This window comes from Silene latifolia, chromosome 1 (genome assembly GCF_048544455.1).
Source record: "Silene latifolia isolate original U9 population chromosome 1, ASM4854445v1, whole genome shotgun sequence".
NCBI classification, from domain to species: Eukaryota; Viridiplantae; Streptophyta; class Magnoliopsida; order Caryophyllales; family Caryophyllaceae; genus Silene; species Silene latifolia.
This window is the reverse complement of record NC_133526.1, coordinates 8,091,618-8,112,761: the sequence shown is the minus strand read 5'-3', so window position 1 is coordinate 8,112,761 and position 21,144 is coordinate 8,091,618. Positions and strand designations below refer to the sequence as shown.

The window sequence follows — 21,144 nt, the reverse complement described above, 5'->3', positions numbered from 1 at the left end:
ATTTGTATCCTGTTTGCTGTAACAGAAACTATGAAAACATCAAAACAGCCTTAATCGAATAAATTTGAATGTAAATCACGAGTATCATACATCGACTTCATCATCTAGTCGAGAACTCTAGAAGACATATTGACATATCCATTGTCGTAGTCACATAGATGAAGATTTACAATTACATTTTCCAATTGATTACCAATCACAATGCACCAAAATTTCATTTCGATTAGCTTACTGACTGATAAACCTCGACAGTTGATCAAAGAACCTAATCCTAATGGTTAAAATAATCCTTCATATTCTTATATTCCTTTACAAATTGGATTACACTATTGACATAAAGAGCAGGGTCATCTTGGGCCAGAAAGCTCCATAGCTTCAACCACTAGAGACGATTCTTCAATATAATCCCATTTTTCGGCCAAACCATCACCTTCCAACATTCTTAGAACCTCAGACATTTTTGGACGATGGGCCGGATTGAACTGTGTACATAATAGAGCTTCTTGATGAGGTTTTGATCCTAAACTAGGATATGATGACTTAAATTTGGTGTATGTCGAATCACTTATATGTTGGTGTTTTTATTTACGTACAAAATATTATTCAAAATGTCATTTGCGACTTCATACAAGCTTTTACCGAAACATTATTAAAATCCATGTCTTATTTAATATTAATAAAAAGTTAAAGAAAGTTATTTTCAGAAGTTAAATCTCGTTCACACATGTTAGTATGAACAACATATGTGAACGATTCTATAAGATTGCGATTCTGATGGCGGTGAGCGCCGAACAGTTTATTTTAGATGATATCTTGTATTGGCTGACGCGCTCAGACACTGACATTGTTCCAATTGATTGATTTGAATTTATAACAAGAAAAATAGCTCTACCATACCATATGTAAATGTACAATTAACAAAATTCCATTTATACTCTTTAAATATCACCATTGCTTTAATTTTAAAAGTCAAACCAACCGGCTAAGAAATTAGACACCTTAAAAGCAACATATGCTATCACCTCTTCACAAATATGCTTAAATTTCATTTAAGATTCTCATTAAGCCCATGTTCTTTTGGATTTAATTTCAATTTTAATAAGTTCACTTCAGTTTAGTTCAGCTTCATTAGATTCAGTTCAGTTCAGTTCAGCTCCATTCAGTTCAGTTCAGTTCAGATTAGTTCAGTTCAGTTCATATTAGTTTATTTCAACATTAATATTATTATTCTTATTTTATATTCTTATTAATATTCTTATTATTATTATATTATTTGTATATTTATTATCTTACTATTATATTTATTAATAATTAATTCGTATTGTTTATATTATTATATTTATATTTAATATATTTATTATTATTTTATTTTATTTATTATTTTATTAATACATTCATTATTATTAATATTATTCATAACATATTTATTATTATTATTATTATTATTATTATTATTATTATTATATATTGAATATTGAATATTATTATATTAATAAGTTATTATATTATATTTATTATTTTTTTAATATATTTATTATTATTAATCACATATTTAATATTATTATTATATTTAATATTATTATACTAACAAGTTACTATATTAGACCTATTATTTTTATTATTATATTATTTATTTATTAGTTATTATTATTTTTTTATATTATATTATTATTAATAATTTTATCATTTATATTACTAATATATTATTATTACTATATTTATTATTATATTACTATTTTATTTTATATATATATATATATATATATATATATATATATATCTTATTATAAGATAATTATTATATTATATTAATATATTATTATTATTAATGAATAATATTATTATAATATTTATTATTATAATTATTGGTATTATTTTATTATGATATTTATTATTATTATTATTGGTATTATTATTATTATTATTATTATTATTATTATTATCTTTTTATTATTAGTTCAGTTTAGTTCAGTTCATATCAGTTCAATTCAATTCAATTCAGCTCAGCTCCATTAAGTTCAGTTCAGTTCAGTTCCATTAAATTTAATTCAGTTCAGACAATTTCAATCCAAAAGAACAGGGCCTAAGTGTCAGATTCATTAGTTAAAAACTTTGGCTGTGCAAATTTTTGAATATTCTTCTCCTTTTCATATGATCAAAATCTTAAGAAAATGGAACATAAGATGGGACATAAAAGTGGAATAGGTGATCTCTACTCTCAAAAGCTCATACAATTCATCAAGTCTCAGTGCATGAAACATAATAGGTAAGAATGCAACTTTTTCCCAAATTCTCATAACTTCATAACTTTTTCATTAAATTAAGGGTAATCATGTAGACCCAATTAAGGTATATAATTATAATGATTTATTGAAATTTCAATGATATATGTCTGCTGAAACATTATCCAGGCTATCATTGCGATTTAAGAAAAACTTTCCCGCATTAAAATTAAAATATGTGGTTTTTACCATTTCGTATACGTGTTAAAATTTCACCGATGTAATAAGAATGCATAAAAAGTTATTCTTAATACCCGGTGTACAAGATTATCGTACACCATAGTCAATGATAAACCTTTCCTCATATTCCACTTAGATTTTGCTTTATTATTTATGGAGAGTGTTGGTAATTCTAATATTCTTATTAGCTAAGGTGTACGGTGACATGGTGTACCGGGTGTACCTAAGAAATTTCCATAGATACAAACCAACTTTTATGGAAGTGGTAAAAATCAAATTTACTTCTTTAATATAAAGTTGTTTTAGTTTTCATAGTTAATTTACATAAGTTTGCTAAAATTTCTACGATGAATGACAGCCAACACATATATAATTTTGCCGCCCGAGGGAGAGAAACGTACTAGCCACCAAGTCAATCAATTTTCTTGATCTTATCCATACATAACCGCTCTGTTGAACAGACACGTGATTTTGTCGCCTGAGGGGGGAGCAACATACGAACTACCAAGCCCAGTTCTTTCTTATCCATACATAACTGCTCCCTTAGTAGAAGTGTATATAAACTTCTATGGAAAACAGCCAAACGGGACTGACATTTGTTCCTTAAATCCGCGAGTGGATGTCACCATGTACAAACGTTATTTAAGTTATAACTGCACCTACAAATAAGCCAACTTTTATGAAAAATGTTATTAGAACCAAATATTTTTCAAGTTCAAAAAAAAAAAAAGTTGTTTTCTTTTGTTAAACCTCACATATGTGTTGCAATTTCAGCGAGTTAATAGAAATAACCATGCAAAAAATTAACTCAAGATCATATATCTAGTCTCAAGTTAGGTCTTATATACATAAATACATTATCTATAAATATTTATAAAACTCCAACCTTTTTTTTAAAAAAAAAAATGTGATAAAATATCTTAACCTAATGTATCCATTTTTCCTACAACAAGATTTGTTGTTGATTTTACATCGTCTGATTTGCACTAGGGAGAGGTCACAATTATTATCTCATCAAAGAGCATTTAAGAGAGGCATCAACAGAAACAAGCTCACCATACTACTATAGCAAACCAAACTTCAATTTTTATTTGGTGACTTAGCAATCCAAACTATATTAAGGATACTTTGGAATTTGAAACATGCAAAAAATCTTAGCTTGTAGAACCATATTGAATATTTATATAAAAAAGGAAGATATTTCATACATTTACAGCGGATTTTTTTAATCTCAGATAGTATCTTGTGTTTGCTGATGTGGTATCATTCTAAAATTACAATTTTGATGATAATGAGTGGTTTCAGATGATGTCTCGACGTCGTATTGAATACGATTGTGATGGGGTGATGAGCGCCTGAGCGGTAAGCGGCGCCGTTTTAGATGATCTTTAATACTCTGGCTTCTGACACAATATCATTAAGACACAAAATTACGGGTTTTTAGTCGAAAAAGGTGATCATGGGGACTGTTAAAGGAAATAATGATCAAGACCCAAAACAGTTTGCTCTGCCAGTAGATAAAGAGCATAAATCCACAGTTTTTCCAATATTTTCTGTAACAAACCCTCATATGAGAGCATTTCATCTGTCATGGGTACAATTCTTCACCTGTTTCGTCTCCAGTTTTGCAGCGCCGCCACTGCTGCCTATTATCCGAGACAACCTTAACCTGACAGCCACAGATATTGGAAATGCAGGAATTGCATCAGTTTCAGGTGCAGTTTTTGCTCGTATCGCTATGGGGACTGCCTGTGACTTGGTTGGTCCACGGCTTGCCTCGGCGTCCTTGACCCTTCTCACCGCGCCTGTTGTGTACTTGACATCCAGTGCAGATTCAGCTAACGGGTTTCTTTTGGTCCGGTTTTTCACTGGTTTTTCTTTGGCCACGTTTGTTTCGACCCAGTTCTGGATGAGTTCCATGTTTTCACCTCCTGTAGTGGGTCGCGCCAATGGGGTCTCAGGTAACTGGCAAAAATTCCCTTTTTTTTTGTATCGGGAGTCACGACGACAATTTTGATGCTAACGTGTTCCGTACTTCATAGGTGGATGGGGAAACCTTGGAGGAGGTGCAACTCAGCTGATAATGCCATTCGTGTACAATCTCATCGTAAAGATTGGTGCTAAAAGCTTTACTGCTTGGAGGATTGCATTCTTCATACCTGCCCTTTTTCAGACAATTTCGGCTTTTGCAGTAATGATTTTCGGGCAAGACATGCCTGACGGAAACTACCAGCAACTCCACAAGTCAGGTGAGAAGCACAAGGATAATTTCACCAAGGTTATGAAACACGGAGTAGCGAATTACAGGGGTTGGATCACAGCTTTATGCTATGGGTACTGTTTTGGAGTAGAACTGACAGTAGACAATATTATCGCGCAGTATTTCTACGACAGGTTTGATCTGAACCTGCACACTGCTGGTGTTATTGCAGCAAGTTTCGGTCTGGCAAATTTATTTGCCAGGCCTGGTGGTGGAGTCGTCTCAGATTTATTAGGGAAGAAGTTCGGGATGAGGGGCCGATTATGGGGGTGGTGGATTATTCAGACGATTGGCGGTCTGCTGTGTATATTATTAGGACGGGTGAGCTCGCTGAGCGCGTCAGTTGCTGTGATGGTTGTGTTCTCTATGTTTGTTCAGGCTGCCTGTGGACTTACTTTTGGAGTTGTCCCTTTTATCTCCAGAAGGTAAAACTTTATTTTAACATGCCTCGGAAATATTTTAACATGATCCTGCAAATTGCGGGATAAGGGGGTCAGATGTACGTAGACTTACCCAGTTTCCAAAACTATAAATGAAAAAACTGATATGTTTTCAATTCTCTGAATTTTTTTTTCTTACAGATCATTGGGAGTGATATCGGGGATGACCGGAGCAGGTGGAAACGTGGGAGCGGTTATAACACAACTGATTTTCTTCAAAGGATCACGCTACACGACTGAATTGGGGATAACTTACATGGGAATTATGATCATAGCATGTAGCATTCCGATAACCTTCATCTACTTCCCACAGTGGGGAGGAATGTTCTGTGGGCCGAAAGCAGAAGTTACAGAAGTAGATTACTACATGAAAGAATGGGATTCACAGGAACAGCAACAGGACTTACATCAGGTAAGCTTAAAATTCGCTGACAGTAGCAGGAGCGAAAGAGGTAAAAAAGTACAGTCTGCATCCTCAGTAGACAGTACACCAACTCATGTCTAAAATCTGAGTTTCTGAATACTGTTTGTGTTCAAAGAATCGGAGAAACATATTTCTCGAAGCCAAAGGCAGAAGTGTTACGAGAAATTGTATAGCAGAAATCAAAGATAATCTACGATTTCCATACTTAGCATAGTCAAGGCATTCGTATCCTGTTTGCTGTAACAGAAACTATGAAAACAGGCTTAAATCGAATAAATTTGAATCTAAATCACGAGTTTCATATTCATCGACTTCATCATCCAGTCGAGAACTCCACATAGATGAAGATAAACATGGTAAAACTTTACAGTTACATTTCCCAATTGATTACCAATCACAATGCAACAAAATAAGATCAGTTTGTATCTATTAGTTCAACATCAAGTATTTTTTATTTTTGTGTGGAAAGGATATCAAAAGGAAATTTTTGGTGTTGACGGGGTTTGAACACGAGTCAGGAGTAACAGTACTAATGATTTTACCGAGAAGATTAGCTGAAATAAACCAGCTTGCTTCAATAAGAAAATAACGGGATAAACCAAGATGGGTACCGAATTATTGATTAGCATACATAAGTGTTAAAAAGAGAGACCTCTCATCCTGGATTTCTAATTTCGGATAATTCACGCGATACTCCTGAAGTTGGCTATTTTACACAAAATACCCAAATTTTTGATCCGAAAAACTTAAAGAGGCTATAACTCATCGACAATTTTTTTTTTTCAAATTGTAGTTCTCGGAAAGGTGAGCGATTTGGAAAAAAAATCGTCACTTTTGGAACTCGTAAACACGAGTTATGACCTCTTTAAGATTTCCGGATAAAAAATTTGGGTATTTCGTGCAAAGTGGCAAACCATAGGGACACCGCGTGAATTATCCGTTCTAATTTTGACGTCATTATTTTAGGTTCGGGTTTACCAATCTTAGGAAGACGTCATTAAAAAAAATGTTTCCGAATCAAAATGACAATTACTCAAACATAAAATGTCCACAAGCTCACAAAATTGTACTTCGTAATATTCCTTGGAAAATTAAGGAGCAAAATTGTCGCTTATTTTCCAACCTATACACTAGGTCACAGATACGACTTCCCAAAAATGACAATTAATTAACATTTTTGTCATTTTTTTTTTGTACTATTTTTGTCAAAAATTAATTAACACTTTTCAAGCGTGCGTAAACACCATTTTGAAATAGTTTAAATTCCGACTTAAGAATATATATAATTTTTTAAAGCATTATTAGAAAGAAAAAAAGGATTCGAGTGAAGCTACATACGAAGTAATATATGGAGAAGCTCACATATGAATTATATAAATAAACATTTAAACCTACACAAGTATAAGTATGAAATTAATAATTATTATTATTATTATCACAATTTTATTAAAAAAACATTTTATTAAAAAGTTAAAAACAATCCCCTAAATTTTCACAGGTAACTAATATATCATAAATTCTCAATCTTGTGACGTGAGACAAACTTGCAAGTGGGAGAGGCAAGTGAGAATGCTTTTTGTCTCAAGTCAGAAGTTTGTGATGTGTCTACACCCGTCATAAGCAAGATGGATTGTCAATATATATACTCATAAGTTGTACTATATAAGATGATAATTTTAGCGGTTTAGATGATATCTCACACTAATTGGCATTGTATCTTTCTGAAAATACGATTATGACGGTGATGAGAGTTTTAGATAATTTTTCACATTAGTTGACGATGTATCATTCTGAGATTACGATTTTGATAGTGATGCGCTTTCAAAAGGCGATGATATTATTACTTTACTTTTAAAAATCAAACTAACCAGCAAAGAAGCAAAACACATTATATTATACACTTTAAAAGCAATATATACGAGTATTATTTTCCACTTAAGATTCTTAATGAATCTCAATTCTCAAGATTCACAACTTAAAAAGACTTTTGACTTAATATACAAGCATGAAGCATATTAAGACTTGATGAGGTTTTGATCCTAATTCCTAAACTCGGATTTGGAGACTTAATTAATGAAATGATATATGTCAAAAATATTTATATGTTGGTATCTCTATTAACATACAAAACATTATCCAAAATGTCATCTGCGACTTCATACGAGCTTTTATCGAAATATTATTAAAATCCAAGTCTTATTTAAGACTAATAGAAAGAAAAAGAAAGTTGTTTTTAGAAGTTAAATTTCGTTCACACATGTCAGTATGCACAACATATGTGAACGATTTTGATGGCGATGAGCGCCGAACAGTTTATTTTAGACGATGTCTTGTATTGGCTGACGCGGTGTCATTACATAATACAGTTCTGACGGTGGCATTGTTCTAATTGATTGTTTTGGATTTGTAACAAGAAAGATTACACACTTTAAAAGCAACATATGCTATCAGTTCTTAACAAAATATACTTAAATTCCACTTAAGATTCTCATTAAGTCTCAAATTCACTACTTAAAAACTTTGACTATGCAAATTTTTGAATATTCTTCTCCTTTTCATATGATCAAATAGACAAATAGCCATCAAAAAGTTTATGCGAATCACCAAGTCTTAGTGTATGAAACATAGATATTCCTAAGTAAGAATGCAACTTTTTCCCAAAATCTCACAACTTCATAACTTGTCCATTAAATTACGGGTAATTTTGTGGACCCAATTAAGGTAAATAAATAATTATAATGATTTATTGAAATTTAAATGATATATGTATGTTGAAACATTATTCAGACTATCTTTATGACTTAAGAGAAACTTTCCCACATTAAAATCAAATTATATGGTTTTTAAAGTTAGATTTTATATACATGTTGAAATTTCACTGATGTGAGCTGAATGCATAAAAAGTTATCCTTAATACCACCATAGATACAAACCAGCTTTTTTTGAAAGTGGAATCAGAAATCAAATCTACTTCAACTTTAATAAAAAGTTGTTTCAATTTTCACAATTGATTTACGTACGCCTGTTAAAATTTCTGCGATGAGTGAGGTCGAAGACGAAACAGGTCGAAGAAGAGAAGATAGAACCGCCTCCACAATTGGTTAAAGGATTAGAAGAATATGCTCGGTAATCGAAGAAACAATCGCATTGGCGGCTTTTCGCTGCTAGAACTTGCTCCCTCTATAGTGTTATTTCGTTAGCCGTCTTATCCCTAGCTTTAAAGCCATACCTTCTGTGGACCTTGATTTAAGCATTTCTTTGCCTTTAATCTAAATCGGGAGAAGGGGGGATGTTCGCCCTTTGAATAAAACAAAGTTAAGTAGTAAGGTAGCGTAGACAACCGACACATAATTTTGCCGCCCGAGGGAGAGAAACATACTAGCCACCAAGCCAATCAATTTCCTTGATCTTATCCATACATAACCGCTCTGTTGAACAAACACATGATTTTGCCGCCTGAGGGGGGAGCAACATACTAACTACCAAGCCTAATTCCTTCTTATCCATACATAACTGCTCCCTTAGTAGAAGTGTATATAAGCTTCTATGGAAAACGGCCAAACGGGACTGGCATTTGTTCCCTAAATCCGCGAGTAGATGTCACCATGTACAAACGTTATCTAAGTTATAACAGCAACTACAGATAAGGCAACTTTTATGAAAAGTGTTATTAGAACCAAATATTTTTCAAGTTGAAAAAAAAGTTGTTTTCTTTTGTTAAACCTCACATATTTGTTGAAATTTCAGCCAGTTAATACAAATAAATATGCAAAAAATTAACTCAAGATCATATATCTAGTCTCAAGTTAGATCTTATATACAATAAATACATTATCTATAAATATTTATAAAACTCCAACCTTATTTTTAATTTTTTTATTTTTTTTTATTTTATCTAAACCTAATGTATCCATTTTTTCTACAACAATAACATTTGTTGTTGTAACCTCTTCTGATTTGCATTAGGGAGAGGTTGACAAATAGCCATCAAAAAGTTTAATTATGCGATTCACCAAGTCAAACATGATATTCCTAAGTAAAAATGGAACTTTTTTCCAAAATCTCACAACTTCATAACTTGTTGTTCATTAAATTACGGGTAAACATGTACCCAATTAAGGTAAATAATTAAAATGATTTGTTGAAATTTCATTAATGATATATGTATGCTGAAACATTATTTAGACTATCATTGCCGCTTGAGAGAAACTTTCCCACATCAAAATCAAAATATATGGTTTTTAATGTTAGATTACCTATAAATGTTGAAATTTCACCCATGTGATCAAATGCATAAAAAATTATTCTTAGTACCACTATAGATATAAACCAGCTTTTGGAAGTGATATCAAACATCAAATCTATTTCATCTTTAATAAAAAGTTGTTTAAATTTTCATAGTTAATTTACGTAACGCCTGTTGAAGTTTCTGCGATGACTGATGGCCGACACATGATTTTGCCGCCCGAGGGAGAGAAACGTACTAGCCACCAAGCAAATCAAGTTCCGATTCCTTCTTATCCGTACATAACCGTTCTGTTGAAATTTCCTCAGTAACTGACAGCCGACACATGATTTTGCCTCCTGGGGGGGGGGGGGGGTGTAACATACTAACTACCAAGCCAAGTTCCTTCTTATCCATACATAACCGCTTCCTTAGTAGAAGTGTATATAAGCTTTTATGAAAAGCGGGACAAACACTTACCCCCTAAATCCGCGAGTGGATGTCACCATGTGCAAATGTTATCTAAGTTATAACTGCAACTACAAATAAGCCAACTTTTATGAAAAATGTTACTTGAACCAAATATTTTTCAAGTTCAAAAAAAAGTTGTTTTCCATCGTTAAACCTCACATACATGTTGAAATTTCAGAGAATTGATGCAAAAAAACATGCAAAAAAATTAATCCAAGATCGTATATCTAGTCTCAGGTTAGGTCTTATATACAATAAATACATTATCTATAAATAATTATAAAACTCCAACCTTTTTTTTATATAAAAAAATTGTGAAAATATCTAAACCTAATGTATCCATTTTTCTTACAACAACATTTGTTGTTGATTTTTACATCTTCTATTTGCACATGGGAGAGGCAGGGGCGGATCTTGGGGGGGGGGGGGGGATAGTGAGGGCAAGTGCCCTCACGTGACAAAAATTTTTTTTTTTAAAAAAAAAAAAAAAAAGACGATAAACACAACACTGAGACAGAAATAACATAAACACAAACACAAAAATCAAAATAGAACCATAAAATCAAGACGATATTTGAATTTTAATGTATAAATGTTGTCCGCAAAAATTTTTTTTTTAACTGTGCCCCCCCTTTACCCAAATCCTGGATACGCCGCTGGGGAGAGGTCACAATTACTACTTCACCAAAGAGCATTTAAGAGTATCATCAACAGAAACAAGCTCACCATAGTACTATAGCAATCCAAACTAATTTTTTTTGGTCACTTAGCTATCCAAACTACAAATAAGGATACTTTGGAATTTAAAACATATGCAAAAAATCTAGCTTAAACCATATAATTAATTTTTTTTTTAAAAAAAAAAAGATTTTATATATTTATAACGAACGGATTTTTTTTACCAGTCTCACACTATCTTCTATTAGCTGACACTACATCATTTAAAATCACAATTCTGGTGATGTGAGCGGTTTCAGAGGCAGTTGTTGATGATGTATTGTTTTAAAATTACGATTTTAGTGATGATGAGCGGTTTCAGATGATGTCTTGCATTAATTGACGTCGCATTGAATACGATTGTGATGGGGTGCAGCCGTGCAGGGCCGGCCCTGGGGCCGTGCAAGCGATGCGGCCGCACAAGGCCCCCGACTTGAAGGGGTCCAATCGTAAGAAATATCCGCGTTAGTTAATAATTAATTTAGCGCGTATTCTTAGCATAGTAATCAGTTTGACTCAGTGGTAAGATTAATGGTATATATTGCCAATGATCTTGTGTTCGATTCCCAAAATTTTTAAACAATGTGTTGTTCAATTTTCAGAAAAATAAGGTCATTGGGAATCGAACTAAGGTTGCATCTCTTCTTTATCATCTAACTAACCACCATGCTAATTAATTGTTGTTGAAGAATGGAAAAGAAATATATTTATGTACTATATTGCTTCTAGAATTGAGAAATAAGTCATAAAAAAATTACTCAAAATAGTTAACATACGTTTTTTTCAATTATTCTTTAAATAAAAATGGTACCGAGGCCTCTCTATAAGATTTCGCACATGGCCCCCAAAACGACCGGAACGGCCCTGATGGGGTGATGAGCGTCTGAACGACAAGCGGCGCCGTTTTAGATAATGTTTCACACTCTGGCGTTATCTGACACAATATCATTCTGCGATCATTAATATTTTAAAACAACGCCTTAGGCCTTGTTTGAATAGGAAAAAAGGAGGGAAAAGAAGGGGAGGGGGGAGGAGGGAAGAGAAAAGAAGGGAAGGGGAGGGAAGGGAGAATGGAGGAGATGATTTTCCCTCCCAATCTTGCCTATGTTGGTGGGAAATAATTTGCCTTGTAGGAGGGAAATGGAGGACGCACACCTCCCTTTCCCTCCAATTCCCTCCTCTCCCTTTCCCTCCAAATCCCTCAATCCAAACACACCCTTAAAGTTTCAGCGTGAAAAGGAATCTGATATAACTTCAACATCATTTATCTTGCTATCAATTATACAGTACCATCCTTAATTGATCAAGAAAGTATCTTCCCTTGAATTCACCATAATACTTGTAAGAGAGGACGCACACCTACGCCTTAGCGCCCTCATGGTCCAAAGAAACCCGCTAGTATCACAGGATAAAGTCTATGGTAGTGTCATTGGAGTTTGCCTGCTCTTCTTTTTCATTAGCTTTTGTAAATTTTTCAAAGTCGTCCTTCACGCATATCAATTAGCAACAATTACTCAACTACGACACAATGGAAGAAGAACGCAATGCAATGCAAAAAAACTTACTATTTGCGTGGATTCTTCTGATTTTCTGAAGGACTATCAGCATCTTCGTCACTCTTCTCACTATCGTCAAAATCATCACTATTGTTATCTTCATCATCAGATGCTGGAGAGGGATCAAGACGGGCAGCATCCATAGCCCACCTAATAACCTTCTCAACCTCATCATCCTCGCCATCCTCAACAACATTATCAACACAAGTGTCCGCTGTACATAGACCTACAAGTGAAGACGACGTGGAAGGAGGTGGTTTAGGTATGGAGGCCTTAAGAGCAGCAAATCTCGCAAGCAAGTCATCATCGTCCACCTCTTTCTTCACATTCTTAGGCTCCTGCGGGACCATGTTTTTGGTTGAACCTTCCTTGCATTTAGAACCTGTCTTAAGATTACGAAATCTCTGGTCTAGGTCAGGGTGGAGATTAGAAGACGAGGCATGAACCGCGTGTGAGTTGAGGGTGAGTTTTAGTAATGCTGCATCTTCTGCTGCCCTTAGCAACTCTTCCACCTCGTCGTTCACATCGCTTTTGTTGTTCTTTTTCCTAACATTCATCTTTCCCCCCCTCCAACAAAATGAGACGACTGAAACAACAAAATTAACAACATCAGAGCCTTAATCCCAAAGTGATTTGGGATCGGCCGACATGAATCATCCTTTAGAACCGTCCATCAAAATGAGACCACTGAAACAACAAAATCAACAAATAACTAACACCACCAAATTAAATCCCACAAATTCTCATTATAGACGGGAGATATTCGTCAATAGTTATAGACGGGCCAAATATCCACCCACTTTAAGCATAAGACAAGTAACAAGTAGCATGATCAACCCAAAAATGTCACCACTTTAAGCATATTTGACCCGTCTTTCACTTTAGACGGATATATCCGTCTATAGTGAGACTAATTGATTAAATCCATTGACAACAGTCCAACACAGTCTTTCAGTTTTTCGTGTTGGGTTAAAAAAGGTCAAAGATTTTAGAGTAACTATTGTGTGAGACGGTCCCATTGTTCATATAAACAAGTCATTTATTAGCGATAAATGAATGGTTTTTTCCCCCACAAAAGTGAACAGTCTCCATCCTACGAGACCGTCTTACTCAATAATATAATAGTGACCCAGATCAAGATATGAATCAATCAAATAAAATACATATTCATGAAATAATCAGCAGATTAAAGAATAGTGATAGTCAAGCAACAATACCATTAGGGGAAAAGGAGCTAGGATATGAAATTATGAATCATATGATCAAGTAGAAAATGAATTAAGGGTAACTAATGAACGGAACAGAATTTATAAAGTAGAAAATGAAGGGAAAAATTAGCACCTTGGAGAAGAGATGGGTTCGAGGACGTTCAAATAAACTTTCGATCCGTCAAAAACTCGGAAGGATCATTAGTGAGACGAGCTAATGTGGGTCTCCTATTGCATTTGTTTCAATTGGAGCCTATATAAGTACAAACCGTCTTGCTCGTGACGGGTTAATCCCGTCACAAGCTGAAAACCTCTTATAAAAAGGGAGAGGGGATAAGGTGGGGCACCTCCCATGTGATTCCCACTCACCCCTTAATGGGTATTTTGTGAAAGCAAACGATATCCGGTCCGGTCTTGGACCAAAATGAAATTTTCTGATACAAGTAAGGTTTTAAATACTCTCCGTCTCGGTCTCACTATTATCCTTTGATTTAAAATATCTCACGAAAAATATAAAAATAAATAAATAAATAATTTACGGTCAAAGATAAGGTATATAATTATGTGTCTAGACAAAAATGTGGGTATGTATCAAAGTTAGTTGATGTGAGTGATAAGTAGGGAACTAGGGATGGGTAAAATTCGGTTCGGATCGGGACTGGAATTAAAAATTCCGGTTCAGCCCCCGGTCTACCATTTTTTAATATTCCGGTTTTCGGTCCGGTCTTGGACCAGAATTTTCTGGTCCGGACCAGAAAGACAATAATTATTTTTATTTTATTTTTTTCCTTAAAATATTAAATAAAAATACATTGAAGGCCTACTTATTCCGGTCCAACTAGTCCAGATTTATGGGCCGGAATTGAAAAGTGGGCATCTAAAATTAATTTCGGTCCAACCGGTCCGGTCCGGTCTTGGACTGGAATTTTTCAGGTCAAATGTCGGTCCGTAATTTTTATAATCTGGTCCGGTTCCGGTTCGAGATTTTTTACGGTTCCGGTCCGGTTCGGTTTTGGACCGGTGCCCAACCCTAGGGGTAAGGTTCGATTCCTGACTCTTGCGAATGAAAAGGCCAAACTTTTGCCCCAGCTATCGATAAGAGATACTCCTAGTAAACATCAAAAAACTAAAATAAAAAAAATGCGTGTAAGTGGTAATAATTGTACATTTGTACCTCTAAGAGAAAAGGGAATATACATCGTATCATTCGTATGTAGTATCTCATATTTTATTTGTTTTTACCATATGTGCATTTTTTTGAGCTAATTAAGTGTTTGTTTTAGTGTTTGGCCTCGCTTGAAAGGGTGTTTTCGGGCTCAAAAATACTTTGTGGCCAAACATGCTATTTTCTAAAAGTTAAACAAAAAATTCTCAAAAGCCAAAAATCCATATTTTTGCCTATAGAAATAGAAGCAACATTTTGTTACTTCTGCTTTTGAAAAACATTTTTGAAAAATTAAACTTGGAAAGCAAAAACTCATTTTTAAGAATCGAGGCCAAACATGCTCTAAACTCAGACTTTATTTGTTTTTTGAGCATATGCAAGTGATAAAACCGAGCAATAAAAGACACTTACAACAATTTGAAAATGAATGCAAATATTAATTAACATATTGGTAAAGTCACCAGAGATGATATTTATAATTAGACCTGACAAATGAATCAATTGGGCTACATCAGTTCGGGTTTTTTTTATTGATTTCGGGTCGGGTTGGGTCATTTTGGGTTTCGGGTTTGTTGGTCGGGTATGTTTTGGTCAAGCTGATCGTAGGGTCATTTTCGGGTTGATGAATAAGAAAAAAAATAGGTCATTTCAAGTTTTTTCGATTCAATTAGGATTATATTTTATCGGTTTATTTTTGGATCGGATCAGTTATGGGTCAAGAAAGCTCAGGTGATGTTGGATTGTTGGAGTCAGGCCAGTTCAATTTGGATTTCGGGTCACATTCAGATAATATAGTTCGGATCAGTTACGGGTCCCGGGTAAACCTGTTCGAACCGGGTTACTTTTGCCCGATCTACTCATAATATATATTTTCTCTTTGCATCATCAAAATCGTTTTTATGACTACTTTTATTCGGAAAAAAAACGAGGAAATTGAATTTGCGAGTCGTCCTAATAGGGTGACGGCTTAATTAAGAAAATCACAAAGTAGGGAATTAGATTCCCAGAATGAGCGCCACTCTTTACATTATTGATTCATGAATAAAGCTCTTCAGTGTTACTACTGTTAGCAAAACCCACAAACATCATTCATCAGCCACCATTGTAAGTGTATACAGTAGACAAATACAGAAAGAGAAGAAGAAGAAGAAGAAGATGGAGAAACCCAACCAGAAGAAAATACTGTTGTTCTACTGTGAAGAAGCCCTAGATCTCGCTTCCAAAGTCGCCGCTCAATCTCCCCTCATCCAACTTCAATCCATTTCCTGGAGGTCCTTCCTTCTTCTTTTTAATTCTTTCTTTACTTTACTTTTTTTTTTTTTTTTTTTTAATTCTTTGTGATGCCTATTTTAATTAATGGTAAACAAATGATTGAGACGGAGGTACTGCTATGTTATGCACTTCATTTATTTACATGTGTTTATATAATTCTACATTTATTAATTTGAATTATTGAATTTGTTCATCAAACCTTATGAATCTCTTTTTCCCCTTTACGCTCCTCCTCACAACTGTCATTAATTTGAGATGCAACATTTGACAAGCTTTCGAATTCTGCTTCTTTTATCTAAACTTGGTTATTGCTGAGACTGAGATAAAGAGTCTGTTAAATTTCACGAGTCGGAGAGACCGTCAACTTCATAAGTTCAAGGAGGTTTCAGCCCAAAACCAATTGGCACTAGGCCGGATAACTCTTTGGCTTTTAAATTGATAAACTCGCTCCTCATTGTTCCACAAATACTACTATACAACCAGTTGTATAATAAGCATTGTACAACCATATACATTAATCCGAGCTTATGTGTAATTTTTGCTGAGTTTTATAAGAGTTTATGTTTCAGCCCAAAACATTTGACGAGCTTTCGAATTCTGCTTCTTTTATCTAAACTTGTTTATTGCTGAGACTGAGATAGAGAGTCTGTTAAATTTCACGCTTGGGCTTTTGCCGCTCCCACGAGTAGGAGAGACGTCAACTTTATAAGTTCAAGGAGGTTTCATCCCAAAACCAATTCGCACCGAGTCAGATTACTCCTTGGCTTCTAAATTGATAAACTCGCCCCTAATTGTTCAGCGTTGGACACTTAAAAATGAGACATCTTTTTGGGTTGGAGTTTTTTTTTTTTTCTGAAAGTTTTAAGCCGTGTTCGTGCTTGTCAGTTATTTTTTCGGCAATCAAAGTGAAATTTTTGTCTTCTGTATTTATTGCCTTTCTCTGAATGTCGTAGTGTGTAGTGTTGACATTAACAATCTGCTGAAGTACTCATTACATTAACCAGTTGTTATAGTCGAAACAAACTGTTCCGTTGGCTGTACTGATCATTGCTAACAATATACCCAAGTATTTGCCAATCTATTTATATGGAAGTATGGAACCACACATGAGAGAGGCGGAATTTATGTTATGCGGAAAAACAACGGGTTTGCTGTTTTCTAACTGGATTAACTCATTATATTGCATTATATGGCAGGAGTTTCGATGATGGATTTCCAAATCTTTTCATAAATGATGCACAAGAAATAAGAGGCCATCACGTGGCTTTTTTGGCATCTTTCAGCAAACCTGAAGTCATTTTTGAACAACTCTCTGTCATATATGCACTTCCTCGGCTATTCGTTGCGTCCTTCACATTGGTCTTGCCCTTTTTCCCAACCGGTTCCTTTGAGCGTATGGAAGAGGAGGGTGATGTTGCTACAGCTTTTACAATGGCGAGGTTATTGTCCAATATTCCTGTATCAAGGGGTGGCCCAACTAGCATTGTTGTATATGATATACATGCTCTACAGGTGACTTCCACAATCCGACCCTTGAGGCTTATTGATTGATAAGTTCAGTGTGGTGGTTCATTTGCTTTTTTCCTTTTATATTAATCTACATATCATGCAAGTATGCAGCACAAAGTTTTCCCTTTCTTAATTTGATGTTTTAATTTAATGATCTGAAATGCAAAGATGATGAAGTACAAAGAATATTGCAAGTCTTTTGCATTTATTACAACTGTGAAAATGTTTTTTGTTTTTTTTGTGAGGCCTGAAATGTACTTAGTTTGGCAAGGGAGTTGGGCAAAAGAGTCACTGAGTTGCTTTGGCGGGTATATAATTTTATTTCTCGGAGATTTAAAGAGCAGAATTATTTCTTTAAAGTGAAAATTATTTCTGTAAATGTGTTCATTTGACAAAAATAGAAAATTTTGTTAAAATTTGACTAACTATTTGGATGAAAGGACTAGCGAATTTTGGGGACTTGGGGGTTGGAGGTTAATGCGAAAGCATGTTATCTTATTTGAATCTAAGAAACATTTTTTCCTCCCCATTTCCTGAGCTTGTGGTGTGTGTAATATGTGCTTATTCTACACTTGTTTGTACTGATTCTCTACAACGTGTAAGTCATGATTTAATTGGACCTCTTTCAATGTTAAGTATATGTTTCTTATACGAAGAAGTTTTCAGTCGGAACGATGACATTGTATATACAGCCCCTACTCCAATCTTTCGTATTATGTGTCCCTGTTTTTTGGATCTTGAATTGATCTTATATTTATGAATGAGTCCTCATGCAATAAAATTATAGATAGTATGGTGGAATACTGATTCTGAACAAGGGTGCAGTAATTGTGGGCGGTAAGGCAAGCCTTTAATGGATTTCCTGTACCTTGTTTTATGATTATGATTATAGAGGCCAAAGATGCTTTTTTGGGTGGAAAGAACTTTTTTTCTTTATTTTGAAAGCAAGTTTGTTATCTGTTTGCAGGAAAGATTTTATTTTGGTGACCATGTGCTGCCGTGTTTTGAAACCGGGATTCCTCTGTTGAAGCAGCGTCTTCAGGAACTCCCTGAGGCTAACAAGGTTGCTACACTTGTTGCAATTGTTTCTATTAAAATACTGATGCTATGAACTTTCACAAGTATTATCTTTTTCCAGTTGTAGAAAGTAATTCTTGATTTTTTAGCTTATTACTATGGACTTTGTGCTGATGGTATGTCTTCTACAAATAATACCCAGATAGTAATTGCATTTCCAGACGATGGAGCATGGAAGCGATTCCACAAGCAGCTGGATCATTATCCTACGGTTGGTTTTTTAATTACTATTGTTCTTATCTGTGTTCCCTTTCGTATTCTACCTCGGGAAAGTTATGTTTCTTGTTTTTAATCACTAGGTTATATGTACTAAAGTCCGTGAAGGTGACAAGAGAATTGTTAGGGTTAAGGAGGGTAACCCTGCTGGATATCATGTTGTAATCGTTGACGATTTGGTACAATCTGGAGGCACTCTCATTGAATGCCAGGTATATTATGTTTAATTGGTACACATTAGGTGTAATACTGTGTTCTTCTTGGCGAGCTTAAAATATTTTCATGTAATGTGCATTCGTGTTTGTTGCCATTTTTATGTTGATTTCTTGTAGGATATGTCAAGTGGGTATAGATTTTGCTACAAATTGGCCATGGAAGAATTTTTGGATAATGTTAGGATGCTGCTATATATTGCACAATGCATCATTACATCCTATGTATTAACGCATCCTACTGTCCCTATCCCATTTAGGGCTTGTTTGGATGGAGAGAATTGAAGGGGATGGGTAAAAACTTGTTTTTTTTGCTTAGCAAATTGGGGTGAGCGGAATTGTGGGATCCATTTCTCCTCCTCCAAGTCTAACCAAAATCCCTCCAACATAGGAAAGATTTGGAAGGGGAACTCCCTTGCTCCATTCCCCCTCCCCTTCCCTTCCTTCCATCTCCCTGCCCTCCCTTTCCCTCCTCGAATGCTATCCAAACACACCCTTTGTTGCTTACATCTCCTCAAATGCTATATAAAGACGCTATTAGTTGTTTACGTATTCTTTTTAGGCATGTTTTGTGTGGTTACTCTCTTCCCCAATCGTACTTGCTTACATAAAGGACTGATCTAAAAACAAATATAGATTTACCGAGAGTGATATAAAAGAAAAAAAGAGTGGCTCACTGGTTTAACTCTTTTTTATAGTGGGCATAGTATACATACGAGTATTATGGTTATTCGCTACTGACTAGCCAATGATTTCTTGACCATGGCAATAATAATGCATGTAGATTAAAATAACTTGATTGACTATTTCTTTCATTTGTTTTACATCTCGACTTCATGTTTGATCTTTCAGAAAGTATTGAAAGCACATGGTGCAGCGAAGGTTAGCGCCTATGTTACACATGCTGTATTTCCTAAGCGCTCTTTTGAGCGTTTTACTCACAAAAATGATGGTAATAACTCGAGCTTTGCAGTGACTTTTCACACAGATGTTGTATTTCAACGATCCTTACAATGTTTTCTGGTTGCTGTACATTGACAGGTTCAGAGGTAGCATTTAGTTACTTCTGGATAACAGATTCTTGCCCTCGCACTGTAAAGGCTATTCAAGATAAAGCTCCATTTGAAGTTCTGAGTCTTGCTGGATCAATTTCCGATGCTCTTCAAATTTGAATTCCATTTGGGTTTTCGAGTTGGCATCGCAGTATGAAAAGACCTTGTCTTGTGCTGTTTGGCTAGTAATTTTAGCTATTTTTTGTGTTTTTTTTTTTTCACATTGAAACTTCATCAAGCTTAGCTTCTAGCATCAGATAAGTTGGTCTTGTACAACATCCTGAGCGTTTAAAATGCTGATCTAGGTCGACCTGGATTTGCTGTGAACCTTTTAGACTGACTTTAGCATTAATCAAAACTACTAGAGGGCCAAGTTTATGATAATAATCAGCTTAAATTTGGTGGAACTAGAATATCTCTAAATGCGCTCATTTTCAGCTTTGTTTCAAATACGTATGGGTTGGTTTAATCCACGTTAAAGACTTAGTTATGGATTGTTAACAGGTATTTGTCAGTTTGTCACCAATTACAGAGGGATTGGTAATTAGGTAAAATATTTCCTTAAAATTTTGTATAAGATGGTTTGATCATAAGATCTTAGAGGTGGTTTTATACTATTGTTACCCTGTTTACTTTTCTCCTAATCATTAGTATATTCGAAGCAGTTTTTCAAAAAGTATATCTGCGGTATTATTTCCCTACTCAACTATTGTAGTAGTTGAAGTGCTTGGCAACTATGATCCTACCTTTGTTCGTCACTGCTATAGGAGTATTATTTATTGCTACTGAAACTTTCAGTAGCATAGCAAATTGTCTTGAAAGAATTATGAGGAAGTTTTTGTTGTCCGGTCAAGAACTAGCGACTCTAAAAAGGATTA

At 34.6% G+C, this 21,144-nt stretch overlaps 3 protein-coding genes across 6 annotated transcripts in view; 2 read left to right on the top strand and 1 right to left on the bottom strand.

Moving 5' to 3' along the window:
* The window catches only part of LOC141596241 (uncharacterized), a 32,594-nt gene extending 18,598 nt beyond the window's left edge, over positions 1–13,996 (bottom strand). For 2 of the 4 annotated variants that reach the window (XM_074416348.1, XM_074416364.1), the window contains exons 1-2: positions 13,897–13,995; positions 12,565–13,141 (exon numbers count right to left, since the gene is read on the bottom strand). In XM_074416348.1, the coding sequence (XP_074272449.1) occupies positions 12,565–13,112 (548 nt within the window). In that variant the 5' untranslated portion in view covers positions 13,113–13,141; positions 13,897–13,995. Of the gene's footprint in view, positions 1–11,690; positions 11,934–12,225; positions 12,485–12,564; positions 13,142–13,896 lie in introns of those variants that run through there. The other 2 variants (XM_074416356.1, XM_074416342.1) reach the window with 2 other exon arrangements.
* Positions 3,213–5,790, top strand: LOC141596157 (high affinity nitrate transporter 2.5-like). Its single transcript, XM_074416251.1, has 3 exons — positions 3,213–4,423; positions 4,505–5,147; positions 5,304–5,790. The coding sequence occupies exons 1-3, from the start codon at positions 3,922–3,924 to the stop codon at positions 5,665–5,667; spliced, it is 1,509 nt and encodes a 502-aa protein (XP_074272352.1). The 5' UTR covers positions 3,213–3,921; the 3' UTR covers positions 5,668–5,790.
* A 1,831-nt stretch (positions 13,997–15,827) lies between the features above and the next one.
* LOC141596210 (ribose-phosphate pyrophosphokinase 4) lies at positions 15,828–20,673 on the top strand. Its single transcript, XM_074416316.1, has 7 exons — positions 15,828–16,199; positions 17,397–17,712; positions 18,677–18,772; positions 18,929–18,997; positions 19,086–19,214; positions 20,067–20,166; positions 20,256–20,673. The coding sequence occupies exons 1-7, from the start codon at positions 16,084–16,086 to the stop codon at positions 20,384–20,386; spliced, it is 957 nt and encodes a 318-aa protein (XP_074272417.1). The 5' UTR covers positions 15,828–16,083; the 3' UTR covers positions 20,387–20,673.
* Positions 20,674–21,144: the final 471 nt, after the last annotated feature.

What these genes read in the sequence shown, in the direction of transcription:
- LOC141596157 (XM_074416251.1), top strand. Translation starts at nt 3,922, where the DNA reads ATGGGGACTGTTAAAGGAAATAATGATCAAGACCCAAAACAGTTTGCT. An exon ending in TCGCGCCAATGGGGTCTCAG is followed by an intron (nt 4,424 to 4,504) that starts GTAACTGGCAAA and finishes CGTACTTCATAG; the next exon opens with GTGGATGGGGAAACCTTGGA. An exon ending in GTCCCTTTTATCTCCAGAAG is followed by an intron (nt 5,148 to 5,303) that starts GTAAAACTTTAT and finishes TTTTTCTTACAG; the next exon opens with ATCATTGGGAGTGATATCGG.
- LOC141596210 (XM_074416316.1), top strand. Translation starts at nt 16,084, where the DNA reads ATGGAGAAACCCAACCAGAAGAAAATACTGTTGTTCTACTGTGAAGAA. An exon ending in CTTCAATCCATTTCCTGGAG is followed by an intron (nt 16,200 to 17,396) that starts GTCCTTCCTTCT and finishes ATTATATGGCAG; the next exon opens with GAGTTTCGATGATGGATTTC. An exon ending in ATGATATACATGCTCTACAG is followed by an intron (nt 17,713 to 18,676) that starts GTGACTTCCACA and finishes ATCTGTTTGCAG; the next exon opens with GAAAGATTTTATTTTGGTGA.